At 38.1% G+C, this 16,334-nt stretch overlaps 1 protein-coding gene across 7 annotated transcripts in view; it reads left to right on the top strand.

Annotated features, from left to right (window-relative positions):
* CLASP2 (cytoplasmic linker associated protein 2) overlaps window positions 1-14,988 on the top strand; it is a 118,200-nt gene extending 103,212 nt beyond the window's left edge. For all 7 annotated transcript variants that reach the window (XM_034061839.1, XM_034061896.1, XM_034061869.1 and 4 more), the window contains 9 exons: window positions 3,285-3,428; window positions 3,862-3,968; window positions 4,387-4,540; window positions 5,238-5,454; window positions 7,835-8,028; window positions 8,784-8,912; window positions 10,315-10,521; window positions 11,579-11,695; window positions 12,746-14,988. In XM_034061839.1, the coding sequence (XP_033917730.1) occupies window positions 3,285-3,428; window positions 3,862-3,968; window positions 4,387-4,540; window positions 5,238-5,454; window positions 7,835-8,028; window positions 8,784-8,912; window positions 10,315-10,521; window positions 11,579-11,695; window positions 12,746-12,832 (1,356 nt within the window). In that variant the 3' untranslated portion in view covers window positions 12,833-14,988. The remainder of the gene's footprint in view (window positions 1-3,284; window positions 3,429-3,861; window positions 3,969-4,386; window positions 4,541-5,237; window positions 5,455-7,834; window positions 8,029-8,783; window positions 8,913-10,314; window positions 10,522-11,578; window positions 11,696-12,745) is intronic.
* Window positions 14,989-16,334: the final 1,346 nt, after the last annotated feature.

Genomic DNA, 16,334 nt, shown 5'->3' with positions numbered 1-16,334 from the left:
TATTGAATAACCATGGGAAATGTACTGATGCAGTCTTGGAAAGAGTTTCTGAATAGTCCTTCAACTTAAAGAATGCAAAAACCTTTGGAGTTTATTTGCACTTTGGTGGAGTGGAGTTCAGTTGTTCTGACTGATTTTCACCAGCCATTCTATTCCATCTTAGCTTCCATTACCAGCATACTAATGCTTTTTGAGGGCTAAATGAACATATTTACTTTATGGCTTACAAGTGCAAGCATCTCTGACCAGAGAACTAACTCTTCTGTTTGTTTTTCTCTGTTCACTTCTGCAGTTTGAAGAGTTGAAACAATTCATTTGTTTAGATTTCCTTTACTGGTTTCAATGATGTTTGAGTTTTGGTATCTTTATCATTCCTGGAAACAGCACCAAAACTTCCTTTGTGTAGGAGGGGTGTTTTGTAGGAGAGAATAGAGAGAAAACAGTGGGAGCTGTTTCATGAAGTGTGTAATGTGAATAGAACAAAAATCAAAATAGCTTCCACACCTTCATTATACCTGTAATATGTAATAAAAAACCCATAGGAGAGTTTATGTAGGAGGTAATGTTTCTGTCTTTCTCTTCTTATATAACTTTATGAGTATGAGCAAGCAGCAGTAGATTATATCCTGTTAACTTTTCTTGCCTAGTACCATATTCTGGTGACGTATATAAGACCATAAAACAGGCAGAGAATGAAGCAAGACTATCTTCTGAATCAGTGAAGTTTTAGTACTAAGGCACGTGGCAAGCAGTCTTATCTGCTGCTTCATATCTCTAATAAGCATTTTTATGTCAGTAAGTAACTGAATCGTGGAAAGAATTGCTGGTGAGTTTAACCATCTGGAACATCTTAATTATATGAAGTTCTCTCATTTTATTTTTTCTTTCCATAACACAACTGTTAGAGGCAACCAACTGCCAAAAGCCTGGAATAACTCTAGAAAATACAGTTTCACTGGTAAGGAGTTAAGAGTTATTCTGATGGTATAAAGCGTTTTGTTCTCTTGACAGGCTTTAGAGCCTTCTATTGCAGGCTTTATAATTCATTTATTTTAATAAGCTTACAGAACTTATTATGATTTCTTCAAATCAGAAGGTTTTGCAAGTGTATTTCTGTGTAATTGATGGGTTGGGCTGGGTTTGTTTTGGTTTGGTTAGTGTCAGAACATTTCCATTAGTCAGCATTGGGAAAACTCCTTTCTTACTTTAGATGTCTGCAGTCAGGCAGTCAGTGCAGTTCAGTGACATGGGACTTCTTTCTGGAAGGTCAAATTCTGTGTTTCAGAATGTCCAATTCTAAAATTAGAATTCTTCTGGAAAGAATTGGAAGCTTCTTGGAGTAGTTAAGAACAAAACAAACAAAATCTTCCCAGTCCTCATTGCAGACTTTCAAAGCTGATTTCTGTATGACTGCACATAAATCTCAAGAGAGAGCTTATGCTGAGGAGAAGAAAATCCTCTAAATACTCTAAAATGCCTTTTCTTTTTTCTCCCAAGGAAGAGAGAGTGAAAATTGGTAATGGGAAAGTTGGAAACCTTCTGTGAGTCAATACCAATTTAGAAAATTCAGGTTGAGCTTTGCTTTGGGCAGACTTGATGGTATCATGTTTCTTTCCGAACATGACCCTGGACTGTCTCTTATATCATTTTATTGGCAGCTTAAATAGACAGAGTGTTACGGAGCAGAGATGTGGATAACAGGACAGGAAAAGGGAAGTGCTAATTCCCAAGCCTTTGCTCAGTTGCTGGATTTGTTTTGGTTTTGCTTGGTATTGATTTCTGACTGTAGGGAAAACAAAGAGCAGAAGAACATTAACAGCAGACTGTAGAGGGCATTCAGGGTGTTCACTTGAAGGAAAGGCTGTCAGAGGGAATAGGGAATAAAAATGAAAAGGATCAGCCAGTCACGAGCATGCAAAGATAGTTCATGGCAATCTAACATTCTAGTATTCTTGCCATTAACACTGGGATATGTGTTGGTATGTGTGCTCATACCTTGGCTTTCCACTTCTAATTAAAAAATGCTACAGTTCATTGCTCTGAAAGCAAAATAAGGGGAATAAATGCCTTAGAAGAATTTTCTAAGCTGCTTGCTTGAAGTATATTGCTGCTTGAGCAAGCTGCCTATCATTCTGTCTAGCATGAGGCACTGGTTCTCTCCAGTGCGTGGCAAAGCATGGTGTGGAGCTGTATAAACTAGACAGAGTAGGTTAATCTTAGAATCAGTTTTGTACTACAAAGAGACTATTAAACAATCCTGCAGAACTTCTGTCTCTAGCCCTTCATTGCCTGTGTTAGTTTGGCTGCTGTGTTGCCAGGTTTGTTAGGCTATCCAGTGAATATTCATCAAAATGTACAAACATCACTAAGTCGGGCAGTCAACATCTCTTTACTAGAGGGAGCCCAACCATTGTGTCACTTACTGTGTTGCTTTGTCAGTAAGGAGTTCTGGTGGTTTTGATTCAGATTTAAAAGGAAATAAATAGTAAACTGTGCTGTAGCATGAGGGTGACATTAAAGAGGAACTTTGGGAGTGTGGGAGGTGACATCCAGTAGACTACAAGCTCCAGTACTTAGCAGTTTTCATCTTTGGACTATGTAGTCAGCTAAATAATTCCTGGTGATGTTTGCCTATTTATTAACAAGAGAAAGGAAGTGGGGCAGGAATGGGGGGAAGGTTCATTAACTGGTTTGGCTGTAGGATTAGTTATAAAGAACATCAAACGCTACAATCACAACTCAGAATCAAGACTGTCTCATTCCAAATTAGGGTATCTGTTTGCGGGTGGGTTTTTGTTGTTGTCTCTTCTAATTTCTAAAATGAGAACTTTTCCTTTTCAAGCCAGTGTGTTGATTACCCATCATCTGTAATTAGCACTTGCAGAACTCAGGCAAAGGCATTCCAGGCTTCTTCCTGCCTGGTGTGTTCCATTATTCTCTTCAAATTTGTTCAACTTGCCAAACCCTTTAAAAAGCCGTTTTTGGGAAATTCCTTTAGTGGTTTTCTTAGCAAGTGGGGATCCAGAGCAGACTGGGGTGGGTTGAGGAGCACATTTCTGAAACACTGCTTGACAAAATGATTGTGCAAGCTTGTTGTTGTATGCCTCGGTTTATCAATAACCTCCAGCTTACCAGCAAATAGGAGTTGCTTTTGTTCACATCTGTTGGCATCTCGGATCAAGGCATAAGTCACGTTTTGTGATTACCACTCACTAGCATCTCTTGCTGATAAAATTACTTTAGAAACCAAAATTGATGTCTTCATATGTGTTTTCTTCTTCTAGGCTGCACAGTCAGTGCTGATCTCTCTTTTTGAACTCAACACTCCAGAATTTACAATGCTGTTGGGTGCTTTACCAAAAACATTTCAGGATGGAGCCACAAAGCTTCTCCATAATCATCTCCGGAATACAGGCAACAGTGGTCAGGTATCGACATCTCTCTTCTTTCGGAAGTTACTGGTGTTTTGAACCTAAGTCCATTTCAGTAGAGTTACTGGTAAGACCAAGAAGGTTTGGTAGAGGAGAAGAAGCAAATCAAATCCTATGTGGAAGTCTGTCTTAGTAGTAGATATCACTCTTTATGGAATGCCTTTTCTTTTTCCTCCAGAAAATGATACTTTCTAAGTCTATGTTGCTTCCAAGTGACTTTTAATAAGTTTGAATGTGCTTTTTAAGAGTACTTTCTACTTTATTCATCTTTAAATTATATCTGATTGAAGTAAGTAGTAATTGGCCAGCCAATACAAGGAACTAAATAGAAGCTCTTTAAGTATTTCTGGGCACTACAAAACAAACACAGTAAGTTAAAAGGACAGTTGAGGTATTACTGGCGTACCTTTTCTCTCCTCTTCCCTTCCAGGGATCAATGGGAAGTCCTTTAACAAGACCTACTCCACGCTCCCCAGCAAGCTGGTCAAGTCCTCTCACATCCCCAACCAATACATCACAGAACACCTTGTCACCAAGGTAATGTAGCCTTGTGGTGCTTTTAGCAATAAGCCGACTGTGAGAGCTGTCAGGTTGCATTGGTCCTCCTTACTTGGGAACGTTTTAGAGAGGATGGTGTAAAATACAGTTATTTCATATTCACAAGAGGGAAACAGAGCAGAAGTCATTTGTTTTTTCAGGCAAATGCTGCTGCATCATGTATCCCTTTGCTAGCTATTCCCAGTGCTTTCTCTAGTGGCAGTACACTTGCTAAGATGTATTATAACATTGTTTTATTGTGTGAAGAACCAGATCTCTTCCTTCATGTGTTTCAGGAAAAAGAATAAATTTATTAGTATTTCCCAAGTCTCTGTAGTTCCATGCTAATGTTACTTACAAATACAGGGTCACAAAATCAATCCATTTTAATTCCTCTGTCCTTCTCGGTGGCGCACAGTGCATTTGATTATGACACTGAAAACATGAATTCTGAAGATATTTACAGCTCTCTTCGTGGAGTCACTGAAGCCATTCAGAATTTCAGCTTCCGTAGTCAGGAAGATATGAACGAGCCTGTAAAAAGGGAGTCCAAAAAAGACGATGGTGACTCGGTGAGTATGTAAGCTCATCTTGGTGCCAGCAAAGCAAGCCAATGGCTGAGTTGTTAGAGACAGTGAAGCATCATTTTCAGTAGGTTTGTGTGTTACAACTTCTGAAATGGAACATTTCTCCTCAGTTACTTGAGAACTTTAGACCAGTTTGCTCTTGGTTTTGAGCCACATTTTGGAAACGTAAATGCTAATTCTAAGTAGCACCAGCTCTTCATCTGCTTAAAATGTTAGCCATTTAAAAATCTATTATCTTGTAAAACAGCTGCAATTGAGGTTCTGGAAGCTCTGCACCTTAATGTGTAGTTTTCCAAAGACTTTATTCTGTAGAGACTGTGTGGGTGTTCCAGTGCTATGTGCAGTGTTCTGTACTTCTCTTCCTGTGGACTTCAGCTTTCACATTTGTTGAGCTTGTGAAGTATGGATGTGCTTAAACATCTTTTTAGTTACTTGGCATCAGGCTTCTGAGATAAAATACTGACAGCTGCTGCTAGTTCATGAATTCTTTTGGACTGTGTGCACTTTCCTGGTTTTGAAGGCAAGCAAAGTGTAGGGAACTGTTACGAAGGCTTCTGTTTGAGGGCTAATTTGAAATAAATTTGTAAACCAGTTTTTGCTGCATGGATGAATTAGTGATGTCTTTAACCAAAATGTGTGAGTGTGGTTTTCATACGCTGCTATGATACTTCTTTCCCTGCAGATTTGCAGTGCTTCGGGAATAGCAGGAGGTGGTGGGAGTGACACCGGCCGAACAGCTCTGGATAACAAAACCTCCTTACTCAACACGATGCCTCCCCACTCCTCCCCACGCTCACGAGAGTATAACCCATACAATTATTCAGATGGTATCAGTTCATTTAATAAATCTGCTTTGAAAGAAGCCATGTTTGATGATGATGCAGAGCAGTTCCCTGATGGTGAGCTTCAGACTGCATTCTGTGCTAGAATAGAAAGGAAATGGTGAGGTTTTCCATCCCTGAGTTCAGATTGTGAATTTATGATCAGCAATAGATGTATCACCAGTGCTGCTGCTTTGAGAGGTTTTCACAAATGCTGCATTTTGACTTAGTTTATTTGTTAGTAATCCTTTTGAGTAACGTTGCATTGCCTGGTATTTGTAGAGATTAAGGACAGAAATGAGATAAATACTGAAGTGTATTGTATACTTCTGGTAACACATCCTGTAGCAGTATTGCCAATATAAATTTACTTATCTGATTGCTTTATGACTGAAATTTAAAGGGGTGGAAGGCAAGGGAAGAGTTACAGTAAGGAAGTGAAACAGGATCAAACCGGTTTGGGAACTAGGGGAAAGATGAAGAATTTTGTTAGTAATATATTTGTATTTGAAACATGGCATTGGCATTTTTTATTGACTAAACATTCTTTGAGAGAACCACCCCAAAACAAAGCAGCTTGTACCAGGAAGGTGGTTCATTCAGCCCATGTGAATCTCAGAGCTCAGGCTGTTGGTTTGTAGGCTTGTAAAGCTACTTTTTAATACTTACCAGTATATCTTTTGGTAATTCTTTTATCTCTAAATGTTGGGAAGGTTCCAAAGTATCATTGCTACCACTGTTCCTTTAAAAAGTAGGAGGTATTGTTCATAATCTGGTGTTTGTTGTTGTTGATATTGTGTATTCAGTTCAAGATGAAAATCAGGTTTTAGGGGAAGAAATTTCTTAAGGGACTTTAGTAAGAATAGGAAGAATTTTCCTTCTTCTGACAATTTTAATTCTGTTATCCAGGAAGATGTGTTAAAGTGTTGAAGAACAAAGTTGCTTTCTGACATGGTGTTTTATTCAGCTACTGCCAAAGTTGGCTTTAAGTTTACATTAAACTAAAACCCAATCCAAGTCAGGTGCATGTCTCTTTTCTGTTCAGAGAAGAGGCATGTGGCCAGTCATTCTCTTCTGTAAAAGACTGAGGGGAAAGCAAAGCTTTGCAAATCATGTTACGCAAATAGCAGTCATTAAATACCTTTGCTTCCATATAGAGAGACAGTTCATGATCGAGATTCTGCATTACAGGGACCCTGTTTTACATGGGATAAGCCTCTTTATACCTTCCAGTAATGTATTTCTGGATATTGCATTAAACCAAATGTGATCTGTGCTGTACCAACATGTCCTGGCTTTGCAAAAACTCATGCCTGGCTGGAGTGAAGCATCCCCATCCAGGATTAGTTTGTCCTGCCTGGAGCAGTAGTGCAAAGAGCTCTGCTCTTTAATGCCCTTAACAAAGTACCTACATTCATTCCTGTGCTCACCATGAGGATTTAGTTATACCACATGCATTCAGTCATTTGTATTTGTTACTTTTAGAATTTCATCAATAAGGGGGAATGGTTTTATAATTTTTATATGACCTAATAAATTTATGATGGAAAATGTATTTTATGTGTTAATAATTAGGATAATTTTAGGAAAGAGGTAATGCAGGAACATTTACATTTTATGCCAATACTTTGAACCTTTTCTATAAAGAATATGTATTTGTTAGTTTATCCAGAAGTCTCCATGCAGAGATGGAAGCTACATGCTTTTCTCTCTTAATGGCTACGTCCCTTCCAGTGCTAACCATTGTATGATTCTATGGGTATTGATGGTGGAATGAAGGCAGCAACTTGGTATTTCATTTTCATTAAGACCAGTTTTAAGGTTTTTGACTGCTTGCAGATCTCTTCAGTGTTCACAAATGTGGGGTGTGTTACTGGTGCATTTTTTCGATTACCATGGAATTCTCCCTAATCAAAACTAAAATTCAGGCCATCTCCCAATGACTGCTTTTGGGAATCTCTGTGGGACCCATGGCCTTGGTTTGTTTCCATTTCAGCAGTTGTGTACCCAGCACCATTCTTGTGCATGCTCTTTTCCCTGCTGTGGAACCATGGCTTCCAAAAGCTTGAGCAATTCTGTGATACCAACAGAGGAAAGACAGATTAATCATCTTGGATGAGTCATATGGGAAAGGTGGCACTTTCTGTATAGACAGGGATATATAAGAGGATGTAGAGTACTTACCACTTGTGTGTGTTGCAAGCATAAGAACTCTTGCAGTAAGCTAGTTTACAGGGGAGTTTGTAATATCATTGTAGGGGATTTTCGTCCTTGTAAGCTTGTTCAGCACTGAAAATAGAGTTGCCAAATTGCAACTTCAGCAGACAAATTTGGGGAGAGAAAAAACATGCTAGGAAGCCAGATAGCCATTGTAGACAATATCTTTCAGTTGCACAGCAGGCGCTAATAGTTAACTACAGTGACTGGAGAACTGTGTTTGTGTGCTCCTTTTTGGCAGAGCCTCCTATGGACCATTCTGACCTGGTTGCAGAGTTACTGAAAGAGTTATCAAACCATAATGAGAGAGTTGAGGAAAGAAAGGCTGCCCTGTATGAGCTCATGAAGTTAACTCAGGAAGAGTCCTTCGGTGTTTGGGATGAGCACTTCAAAACCATTCTACTTTTGCTGCTTGAAACACTTGGAGATAAGGAGGTAAATTCAGATTAATCCAGTTATGAATGTTTACTGAGCATGTGATTTATTCTCAGTATGTTTGAATTTTGTATGGGTTGTCAGAAAGGCACAAATTCCAGTTAGTCTTGAAAAACAACTATGGAAGTATAGATGTCATGAAGTCTGAGTGTCCTGACAGTGAAAAGGGCATCAGTAACACTCACCTTCTCAAGTGTTCTTGCTTGTCCATTCCCACATAATAGAGTAAGTGAAACATTTTTCACTGAGATTTAAAACTCCTCTGTTAATAGCCCCTGGTGGAGCCTAGAATATCACAACATCACGTGTGGCAAAGCAGTTAAAAATGTACTTCTAAAATACAGTAATGCTCATTGTGAAGAGACCAAGTTCTACGTAACTGGATCAAAAATACACCAATACTTAGCACTAACAAAAGTAAAAAGGAATGTTAAAAAATGTATTTATATGATGTGATGCTGTAGATTCTATCAGCACTCGTGAATGGTAAAATTGTTTGCAACTTACCTTCTGGGTGGCATAATTTACTCTATTAGGTATCAACGTTTTTATGATGTGCCACCTGTGTTATCTGCGAAAAGAGAGACTTAAAGATTGTTTTCCTAGCTTGATTTGTTAACACTGGGTCCATACTATCTATATGCATAATGCATAATCTGATATTTTTCCATTATGGAAAGCTCTTTCAGCTGCTGAATAAATGTTAAACCATATGTCTGTTTAAAGATACCTAACTCATTTATTTTGATATTTAGCATGCAATTAGAGCTCTGGCATTGAAAGTTCTAAGGGAAATTCTAAGAAACCAGCCAGCAAGGTTTAAGAATTATGCAGAGCTCACCATCATGAAGACATTAGAAGCACATAAGGATCCTCATAAGGAGGTGAGTAATCAGTTACTCTGTTTGATAATGACAAATTACTACTAAATGAAACAGCTGCCCCAAAAGTGTTTTGAGGAATTAACCAGATCTTAGTGAGGAAGTAATTTGGGTAATAAGCATTCAGCTGTTACTAGTTTACAGAGGTATGCAGGAAATAAGAGAATTGCTGTTTTATAAGCTCTCAAATGCTTAATATCAGCCCTGATAACAATTGTCATGGGTGCTGTAACCAATGTTGTGTCATTATAGCTTTTCAAGGAGTAACTGAAGGGAGCTTTTTCCTTGTATGACATCTTAAGCCATATATAGGTGTCCTAAAGCTCTGCGAGCTTTTGGATTTCATTAAGGTTCATGGTTCAGACATGGGATTGAACATGTCAACCCTTTCCAATTTTAGGCAGCTTTGCACCATTCAAGATCATGGCTTAGAGTTTTGTTAGGGTAGAACACACTGGAGTGTATCAAAGGGGGAGGAGTTGGCTGTGGCCAAGACCAGTGAGGGGGATTCAGGAGTAGAAGGATAACTGTAATCTTGCTCAGAAGTCTTTATGGTGTGTGCATACACAATAAAGGATAATACTTGTAGATACAAGAAGTGTAAGTACAATACCCACCCCAGTATTCAGCAGTTCCCATCAGTATCACTGATGCTACGGAAAGAAGTCAGGTATGTTACCAGATGGTTGCATCTTCTCCTGCCCTCACCACACACGAGTACTTGCTGTGTATTGAACTTATGTGGAGTACTAAGTTTTGAAGTTTAACTGCAGTGCCTCCCATACTGATGACTTCTGTCACTCATCTGAAACTCATTTTTTCCTGCACCCTTTTGATCTGTTTCATTTACTGTATCTATGACACTGAATTGTCCTCCTTTGTCCTTCTCTGTTACTGTGCTTTTTTGCTCTCTTGGTTTCATGTATACAAAAAGAGAGAGTGAAAGGGACAAGGAGGGAGAGAAATCATTATGGAGGGTTTTGTACATCATTGACTATGTACAGTGGTTGACTCATTAAAATGGCAGGTGCCACAGCTGCTCTAATAGGAAGATCACTGACCTAACAAATGACTGCACAAGAAACCACATCTACAGAGGTGGTGATACTTCAGTGTGTAGCTGTGGAATAGAGACACTTCAAATGCAACAAGCAGGTTTGAAAAGTTAACACACACATTGCCAAGGACATAGATTAGCCCCAGAATATTGGCAAGAGTCTTGGTTTTAAGAAAGTATATCCAGCAGTTGGAGTCTTGTAAACAGATTCTAAAAGGGTTCTTAATTCTCATATTTCTACAATACTGTAGGAAATGCTTGTGCTCAGAACCACTACTGACAGATAACAGGCTATAGTAACAGTCTCTTGTATGTAATTTTTCTGTCTTTTACTTATTCTTTCAATAGGTGGTGAGATCTGCTGAAGAAGCTGCTTCCATGCTGGCCACTTCCATTAGCCCAGATCAGTGCATCAAAGTTCTCTGTCCGATTATCCAAACTGCAGATTACCCCATTAATCTGGCTGCAATCAAAATGCAGACAAAAGTTATAGAAAGAGTATCTAAAGAAACCCTTACTCAGCTTTTACCAGAGATTGTGCCAGGTCTAATACAGGTAAGGAGAGAAGAAATATATAAGAATTGCAAAGACAATATCGTTTGGTTCTCGTGAAGGATTTTATTTGTCTGATAGCTGATGGCTGCTTTGATGCAAAACAACTCAGTGGGAACAAACTCTTGATTGGCAGGTAGTTAAATCATAGCTGTACTTACAACTCAAAGGAAATCTCGGTAGGGTATAAAGTACCGATCATAGGTAAGCTTGGCAGATACTTTTAGTTATAACATAGGGCTTTTTGTCAATTGTATCTTTTCCAAGTTGAAATCATTTGGTCTGAAGTTGCCTGTGTTGTTATCGTGTATAATTGTAGGCTTTTATTAGTTATGATTTTGGGGAGGTAAGAGGAAAGGAGCAGTTGATTGGGGAAAGTTTAATAAAAGCAGAAGGCTATCACAGGTTTCTCTGTCTTTAAATTCATTCCTACCTTATCAAGAGCCAAGATACATTAATTTGCATGTAATGGATAAAGAGAGCTTGACAGCTGCATTCTGCAGATTTCTGTCTTTAATGGGTCTGATCTGATCATACATCTGCAGGAAGGGAGAAGCAGAGAAGGGACCCTCTGAGAAGAGGGTATGAGACACAGCCAGGCATATGGGGTACTGGCAGAGGGGCAAAGAAACAAAACTCATTAAGGAAGGAGATGGAAGCTAACCTGTTAAGAGAAAACCTCTTTCAGAGTAAGGAGGCTCTAAACTGAGTGGTCTTCTGCTTGACGTAAATACCTGTACGATCTAGAACAGTTTCTCTTATGTACTCCCCTATTGCCTCACAGCAGCTCTGTTTTCAGAGTAACTTATGAACAGGATTGTGTGGGGTTTGATTTGAGTCTGGAAAATGATTATCAATGGTGATTAATAATCAGCCTGCCTTGTAAATGCATGCTCTGAATTTGCATGTTGGATTTTATGCTGGAATGCCTCACTGGGCTACGCTAGTGTTAATTTACCGTAGACTTCAATATATTTATCACAGTAAATAAGTAAATAGCTTTCCAAGGCTTTTAATCATTAACTGATAGGGTATTAACATTAATTTTATTGCTTTCTAGGGTTATGATAATTCAGAGAGCAGCGTTCGTAAGGCATGTGTTTTCTGCCTTGTAGCCATTCATGCAGTAATTGGCGATGAACTAAAACCACATCTCAGTCAACTCACTGGCAGTAAAGTAAGTAAAAGATACCATTTAGAGAAATCTCGTGTCATACATAATTCTATGAATTCATTTGCATTTCAGTTGCAGTTGCCAGGCAGTTTCATAAGAGTACATACTTGAATGCATAGCAGGGCTACAGAGGCCTTCTGAGGATGAATATAAATCTGTCATAAAATGTTCAAAACTGAAAATCCATAGATCTTTATGCAAGTTACAAACTTCAGCATTAAGATAAATACTAAATTATGTTTCTTACTGCTGTTTAACAAGTCTAGTTGCTGAGTATATCACTGTTAGTAGTGATAGTGGCTGTACTCAGCTTGGCTTTTCTTAATCAGTATTTCTTGCCTTATTTTTCATGCAAGTTCTGATTGGAAAGCAATACATGTAATACATAGATTTGTACATCAGAGGTTTTATTCTTCCTCCTTGCTGTTCTGTTTTCATCAGTCCTTTCAGTAGCTCTAATTTGAAAATAATAATAATAGTGAATCTTTTTGATTCAGGATTTTATTGTTTTATTGGTATCTCTTAGATGCAGTTTTTGCATACAAACAGCTATATTTTAATTGTGAATTTCTTTGTCTTTGGAAATAAAACAGGGCAATTTATTTTGTATCTCTGTGAAGAAGAAAGTGTTATCTTAAATACTCTCTGGCAGTGATTGTGTTGAATGTTGATTCTAGACAGTATTGGAATCTGTAGTAAGTACCAGCATCGACAACTCTAGTTAGAGCCCAGAAACCTCAACATAGAAGCCAAAAATACCCAAACCTGCCTTACTTAGAACAGCATTGTAACCTGAGGAAAACATCACATCTATCTTAATCCAGCTACCTTAGATCATTCTCTTCTTTACATCCTTAAAGAACATTGAGCAGTTTGCCCTGTCACACATTCTGCTGTTTGTTGTTTTCATTGACAAGTATGTTACCTTTGAATCAACTGTGTTTTGCTTTTGGGGAAAAGAAGGTGCTTTAATGTCTCCTTTGTTGTACCATCCCTGCAGTCTGTACAGTTTGCATATACTAAACAAAGTGAATTTCTGTCTTAAATCTGCAGATGAAATTATTGAACCTTTACATCAAACGTGCACAAACAGGCTCTGGACCAGGGGATGCCACTGCAGATATGGCTGGACAAAGCTAATGAAGCTGACAAGAGTCACCCAGGTCTCCTAAAGCAAGGGCACGGCCCTCTGCCGTGAAAGGAAAATTCTTGCATACAACTTCTGGAACTTTTTTCTTGGGTTTTTTTCCCTTTTTTTTCTTTTTTTTTTCCTTTTTTTTCTTTCTTTTTGTTTTGTTTTATTTAACCCATGGCTGCCCTCAGCCTGCATGTGACTGTTGCAATAGAATTACTCCAGATCCAAGGAAAAACAGTATTAACATCAGTTGATCAAAGCAGAATAAAATCTAACATTATCTAATCCATCAGCTATCCTGTTCACAATCCTCCGTGTCTTCCCATTAACTTTTGCCAGTGTTACTGTATGAAAAAAGAGGTTTTTTTAAATGCTAATTAAAAAGTATGCTTTAAGCTTCAGAAGTTAAACTCTAAGTTCTGTTGCTTGTTGCAGATAACATTACTTTTTTATTGCTCTTTTGAGTATCATGTCCTTCACTAGAAACAAGAAGTGATGTGAAACAAGGCTGAACTAGTCTGAACTGCAGTGAGACTCGTTCACTGTGGTGGTGGTTCATCATTATCTACAGCTTGTTTGGGGTATTCTGGAGATTGAGAAATATGCCTATAACAAAAAGCTGGATTGATCCAGTTCTGTAAAAGTGATATTGTTCATTGGTTGTATGTTTGTTGCATAAATAAGAATTTAGTGTGCACAGCCCAGGACTGGTACAACCAGTACCTCTTCCTGTGGGAGACAGCCCTTTCAGGGTAGCATTGCTGACCTGGTGATAGTGTGGCAGTCTGCTTTGTTGCAGCAGAGTTAATGGTCACTTGATGGACGTGAACCATCCTTGTCACCTTTCGTTCTTCAAGCAGGATGCTTCAGAATGGAGTGCTCTGCCCAAGCATGCTCAGTATGTATTTATCTTTATCACTAGAATGTTTCCTCTCAACCTAATTGCTGGAACAAGTAGTCTTGTATTGTAACTCACATGGGATTTTATGACAACAGTGCAGAAAACTATTTATTCGTTACCTTCCTAAAAGCACCAAGATTTTCTGCATTGAATTTAAAGGTGGGGGAGGGAGGGGAATAGTCACAACTGCTATGGACCTTGCCACCTTTTAATTAAAGATAAAAATATATATATTTTGGATGAGTTGGGAAAGCTGCACCAAATTACTTGCATGGTTTTCTTGAATAGCATCCTCAAGACCCATCTGGATTAAGGTGTGGAAATGGTTCCAGGGTTTGTTTTTCCATTTTTGAAAAAGAGTTAGTTTATTGTGAATAATGGTTCTTTGTATTTATGAACTTGATAATGGAAAGAGAGCAAAGATCAAGTAAATGTGTTCCTAAATGTTGTCTTTTTCTTTTTTCCTTTCCTTTTTCTTTGTTTTTTTTTCCTTTTTTTTTTGGTTTTGGACATAAGCAGCAAGCTGATAACTAAGAATTGGGGTGGAACTGCCCTTCCCAGGAATGGGGGAACCTTATTTTTCCCTGATTTCTTTTCCCTGTGACTGTGATGATGTCTAGTTGTAGGAACTGTATCCTGATAAGAGAGAAAATAGTGGTGCCAAGGATGATGATCTGTGCTAGGCTAAAATTCTCTCTACCTCTTCAGGGTGACTAATTCTTGACCGAGCTGCTGCATATAGCACCCAGTGGGAGAACTATCTACAGAAAATCTTTATTTTCTTTTTTTTTTCCCCCAAATTATCACTTTATGTGTATTCAAAACTCTATTCTTCAGCATTGCAGCCAAATATCATAAGAAACTCCTTATACACTTTACTTGCTAGGAACTGAAAAGCAAAAGTGAGTAACAGATGCTTGTAGTTACATGAAAGGTTGTTTTCACTTTAGTTTGAAGTGAATGCACTAGAAAGAGGTAAGATGTGGTTGTTAAAGAAGCAATGCCATTGCAGAGATTTATCTGGAGGAAAAGTTGTAGAAATATATGTAAAGACTTAAAACCAAGACTGTCCTAACTCGCCACTCGCCCTTTTTAGCAGCTACATCAAGAAAATACTATCTCCTCTTTCTTTCCTTTGTATGTGTAACATCCTTGTTGTTTTCTACTGTTTAATTACATTGTGTATTTATAGTTCTATGCTTACCATTGTGCATATACTGGCAATAAAATGTACATAACATTACTTAAAAAATTAGCAATGTATACATTCTGGTTTTCTGTTTTATTTGATCACATTCTAGAAGAAAAATTATAAATGTGGTTGATACCACAGTGGTTAAAAAAGAAATTTATCTTCATGTTTTGTGTGTGCAAATGATGTTTCTTTATATACTCCTGTTACTGAATCTGATGTGGCACTTGAGCACATGCTGTGAATTAGAGGGATGCTAGTCAAAAATGGATTTTGGGACCCGAATAGAGTCTGTATGAACACCCAGTTCCTTCATCGAGGCAGGTGTCTTGTTTCCTGTTTCAATTATTTGTACATTATCCATTGTTTGCACTTTCTTTTTCCCAATATTTAACAAGTATTTTTCAGTCTGCAATTTTTTCTGTTACATTTTGGTTTTACAAAAGGTCACTTTAAAAAAATGGCACAAATTCTAAGCTTTTAATAGTCCCATATGTTATTCCTGCTTTTTCTACAGGTAGTATTTATTTTGAGAGGATGATTTGAAGATGACTGCTGTTTGTCATCTTTGTGGAGATGCTATTTCATACTGAAAGTTACTGAAATGCACACTATATATTCTGGATGAGCCTAATTTTTTAATATGTGAGAAAATCTTGGTAAGAAAGAAATGGGTTTTAGCCCTGGTATGACTGAAAAACTTAGCTCCAAGTTGGGGGGAGGGAGATACCTACACAAAGTTTGTCCATCAGTTTTGCTTCTAAGCCATCTTCAAATGTTGTAAGTGTGGATATCCCGTGTATTAAAAGTCTAAATGCAGTATATTTACATGAATATTTTACTTACAGTGTGACTTGTTCTGTTTCCAGCAAGGTGGGGCTGCTGTAGTGGATAGAATCTGTTTGGGTGACAGGGATCAGAATGTAAGAATTTGCAACAAAATATTCCCACTGCAGCCTATTCCCAGATTCTCTGCATTGCTTTTTGCCTTCATTCCCTATATTACCAATAGACATTGGCTGGTTAAATTCAAGCAGTGATTAGTCATGCGTTATATTCCTGCTGGAGGTGGTTTCTCTAATGGATTAGCAGAAAGATCCAGGAAAAATCAGGACAATTACAAGCTGCTGTTCTTTCAGAAGGAGTTTCTTTATGTTGCTTCTAATATTCTGTAAAGAGAGAGGTCATTGTAATCATTTGAGTACTGAAATGTAATTCATAAAAGTTTGGGTTTGGTTTTAAGAGGAAGAAGGAAAGCAAGCTACATGCAGAGTCAGGCCAGGAAATGCATATGCTGTACGTGTCAAACTTGGATGTCATTTGCTTTGAGAAATTGAGTAACACATGTTCAGCTGGCATCTTAGCCGCAAGGTTGGGGTAGTAAATGTAAATTGCAAGGAGAGCTGGTCATGTA

This window comes from Melopsittacus undulatus, chromosome 1 (genome assembly GCF_012275295.1).
Source record: "Melopsittacus undulatus isolate bMelUnd1 chromosome 1, bMelUnd1.mat.Z, whole genome shotgun sequence".
NCBI classification, from domain to species: Eukaryota; Metazoa; Chordata; class Aves; order Psittaciformes; family Psittaculidae; genus Melopsittacus; species Melopsittacus undulatus.
The sequence above is the reverse complement of the archived record's forward strand: the minus strand, read 5'-3'. Positions and strand labels throughout refer to the sequence as shown.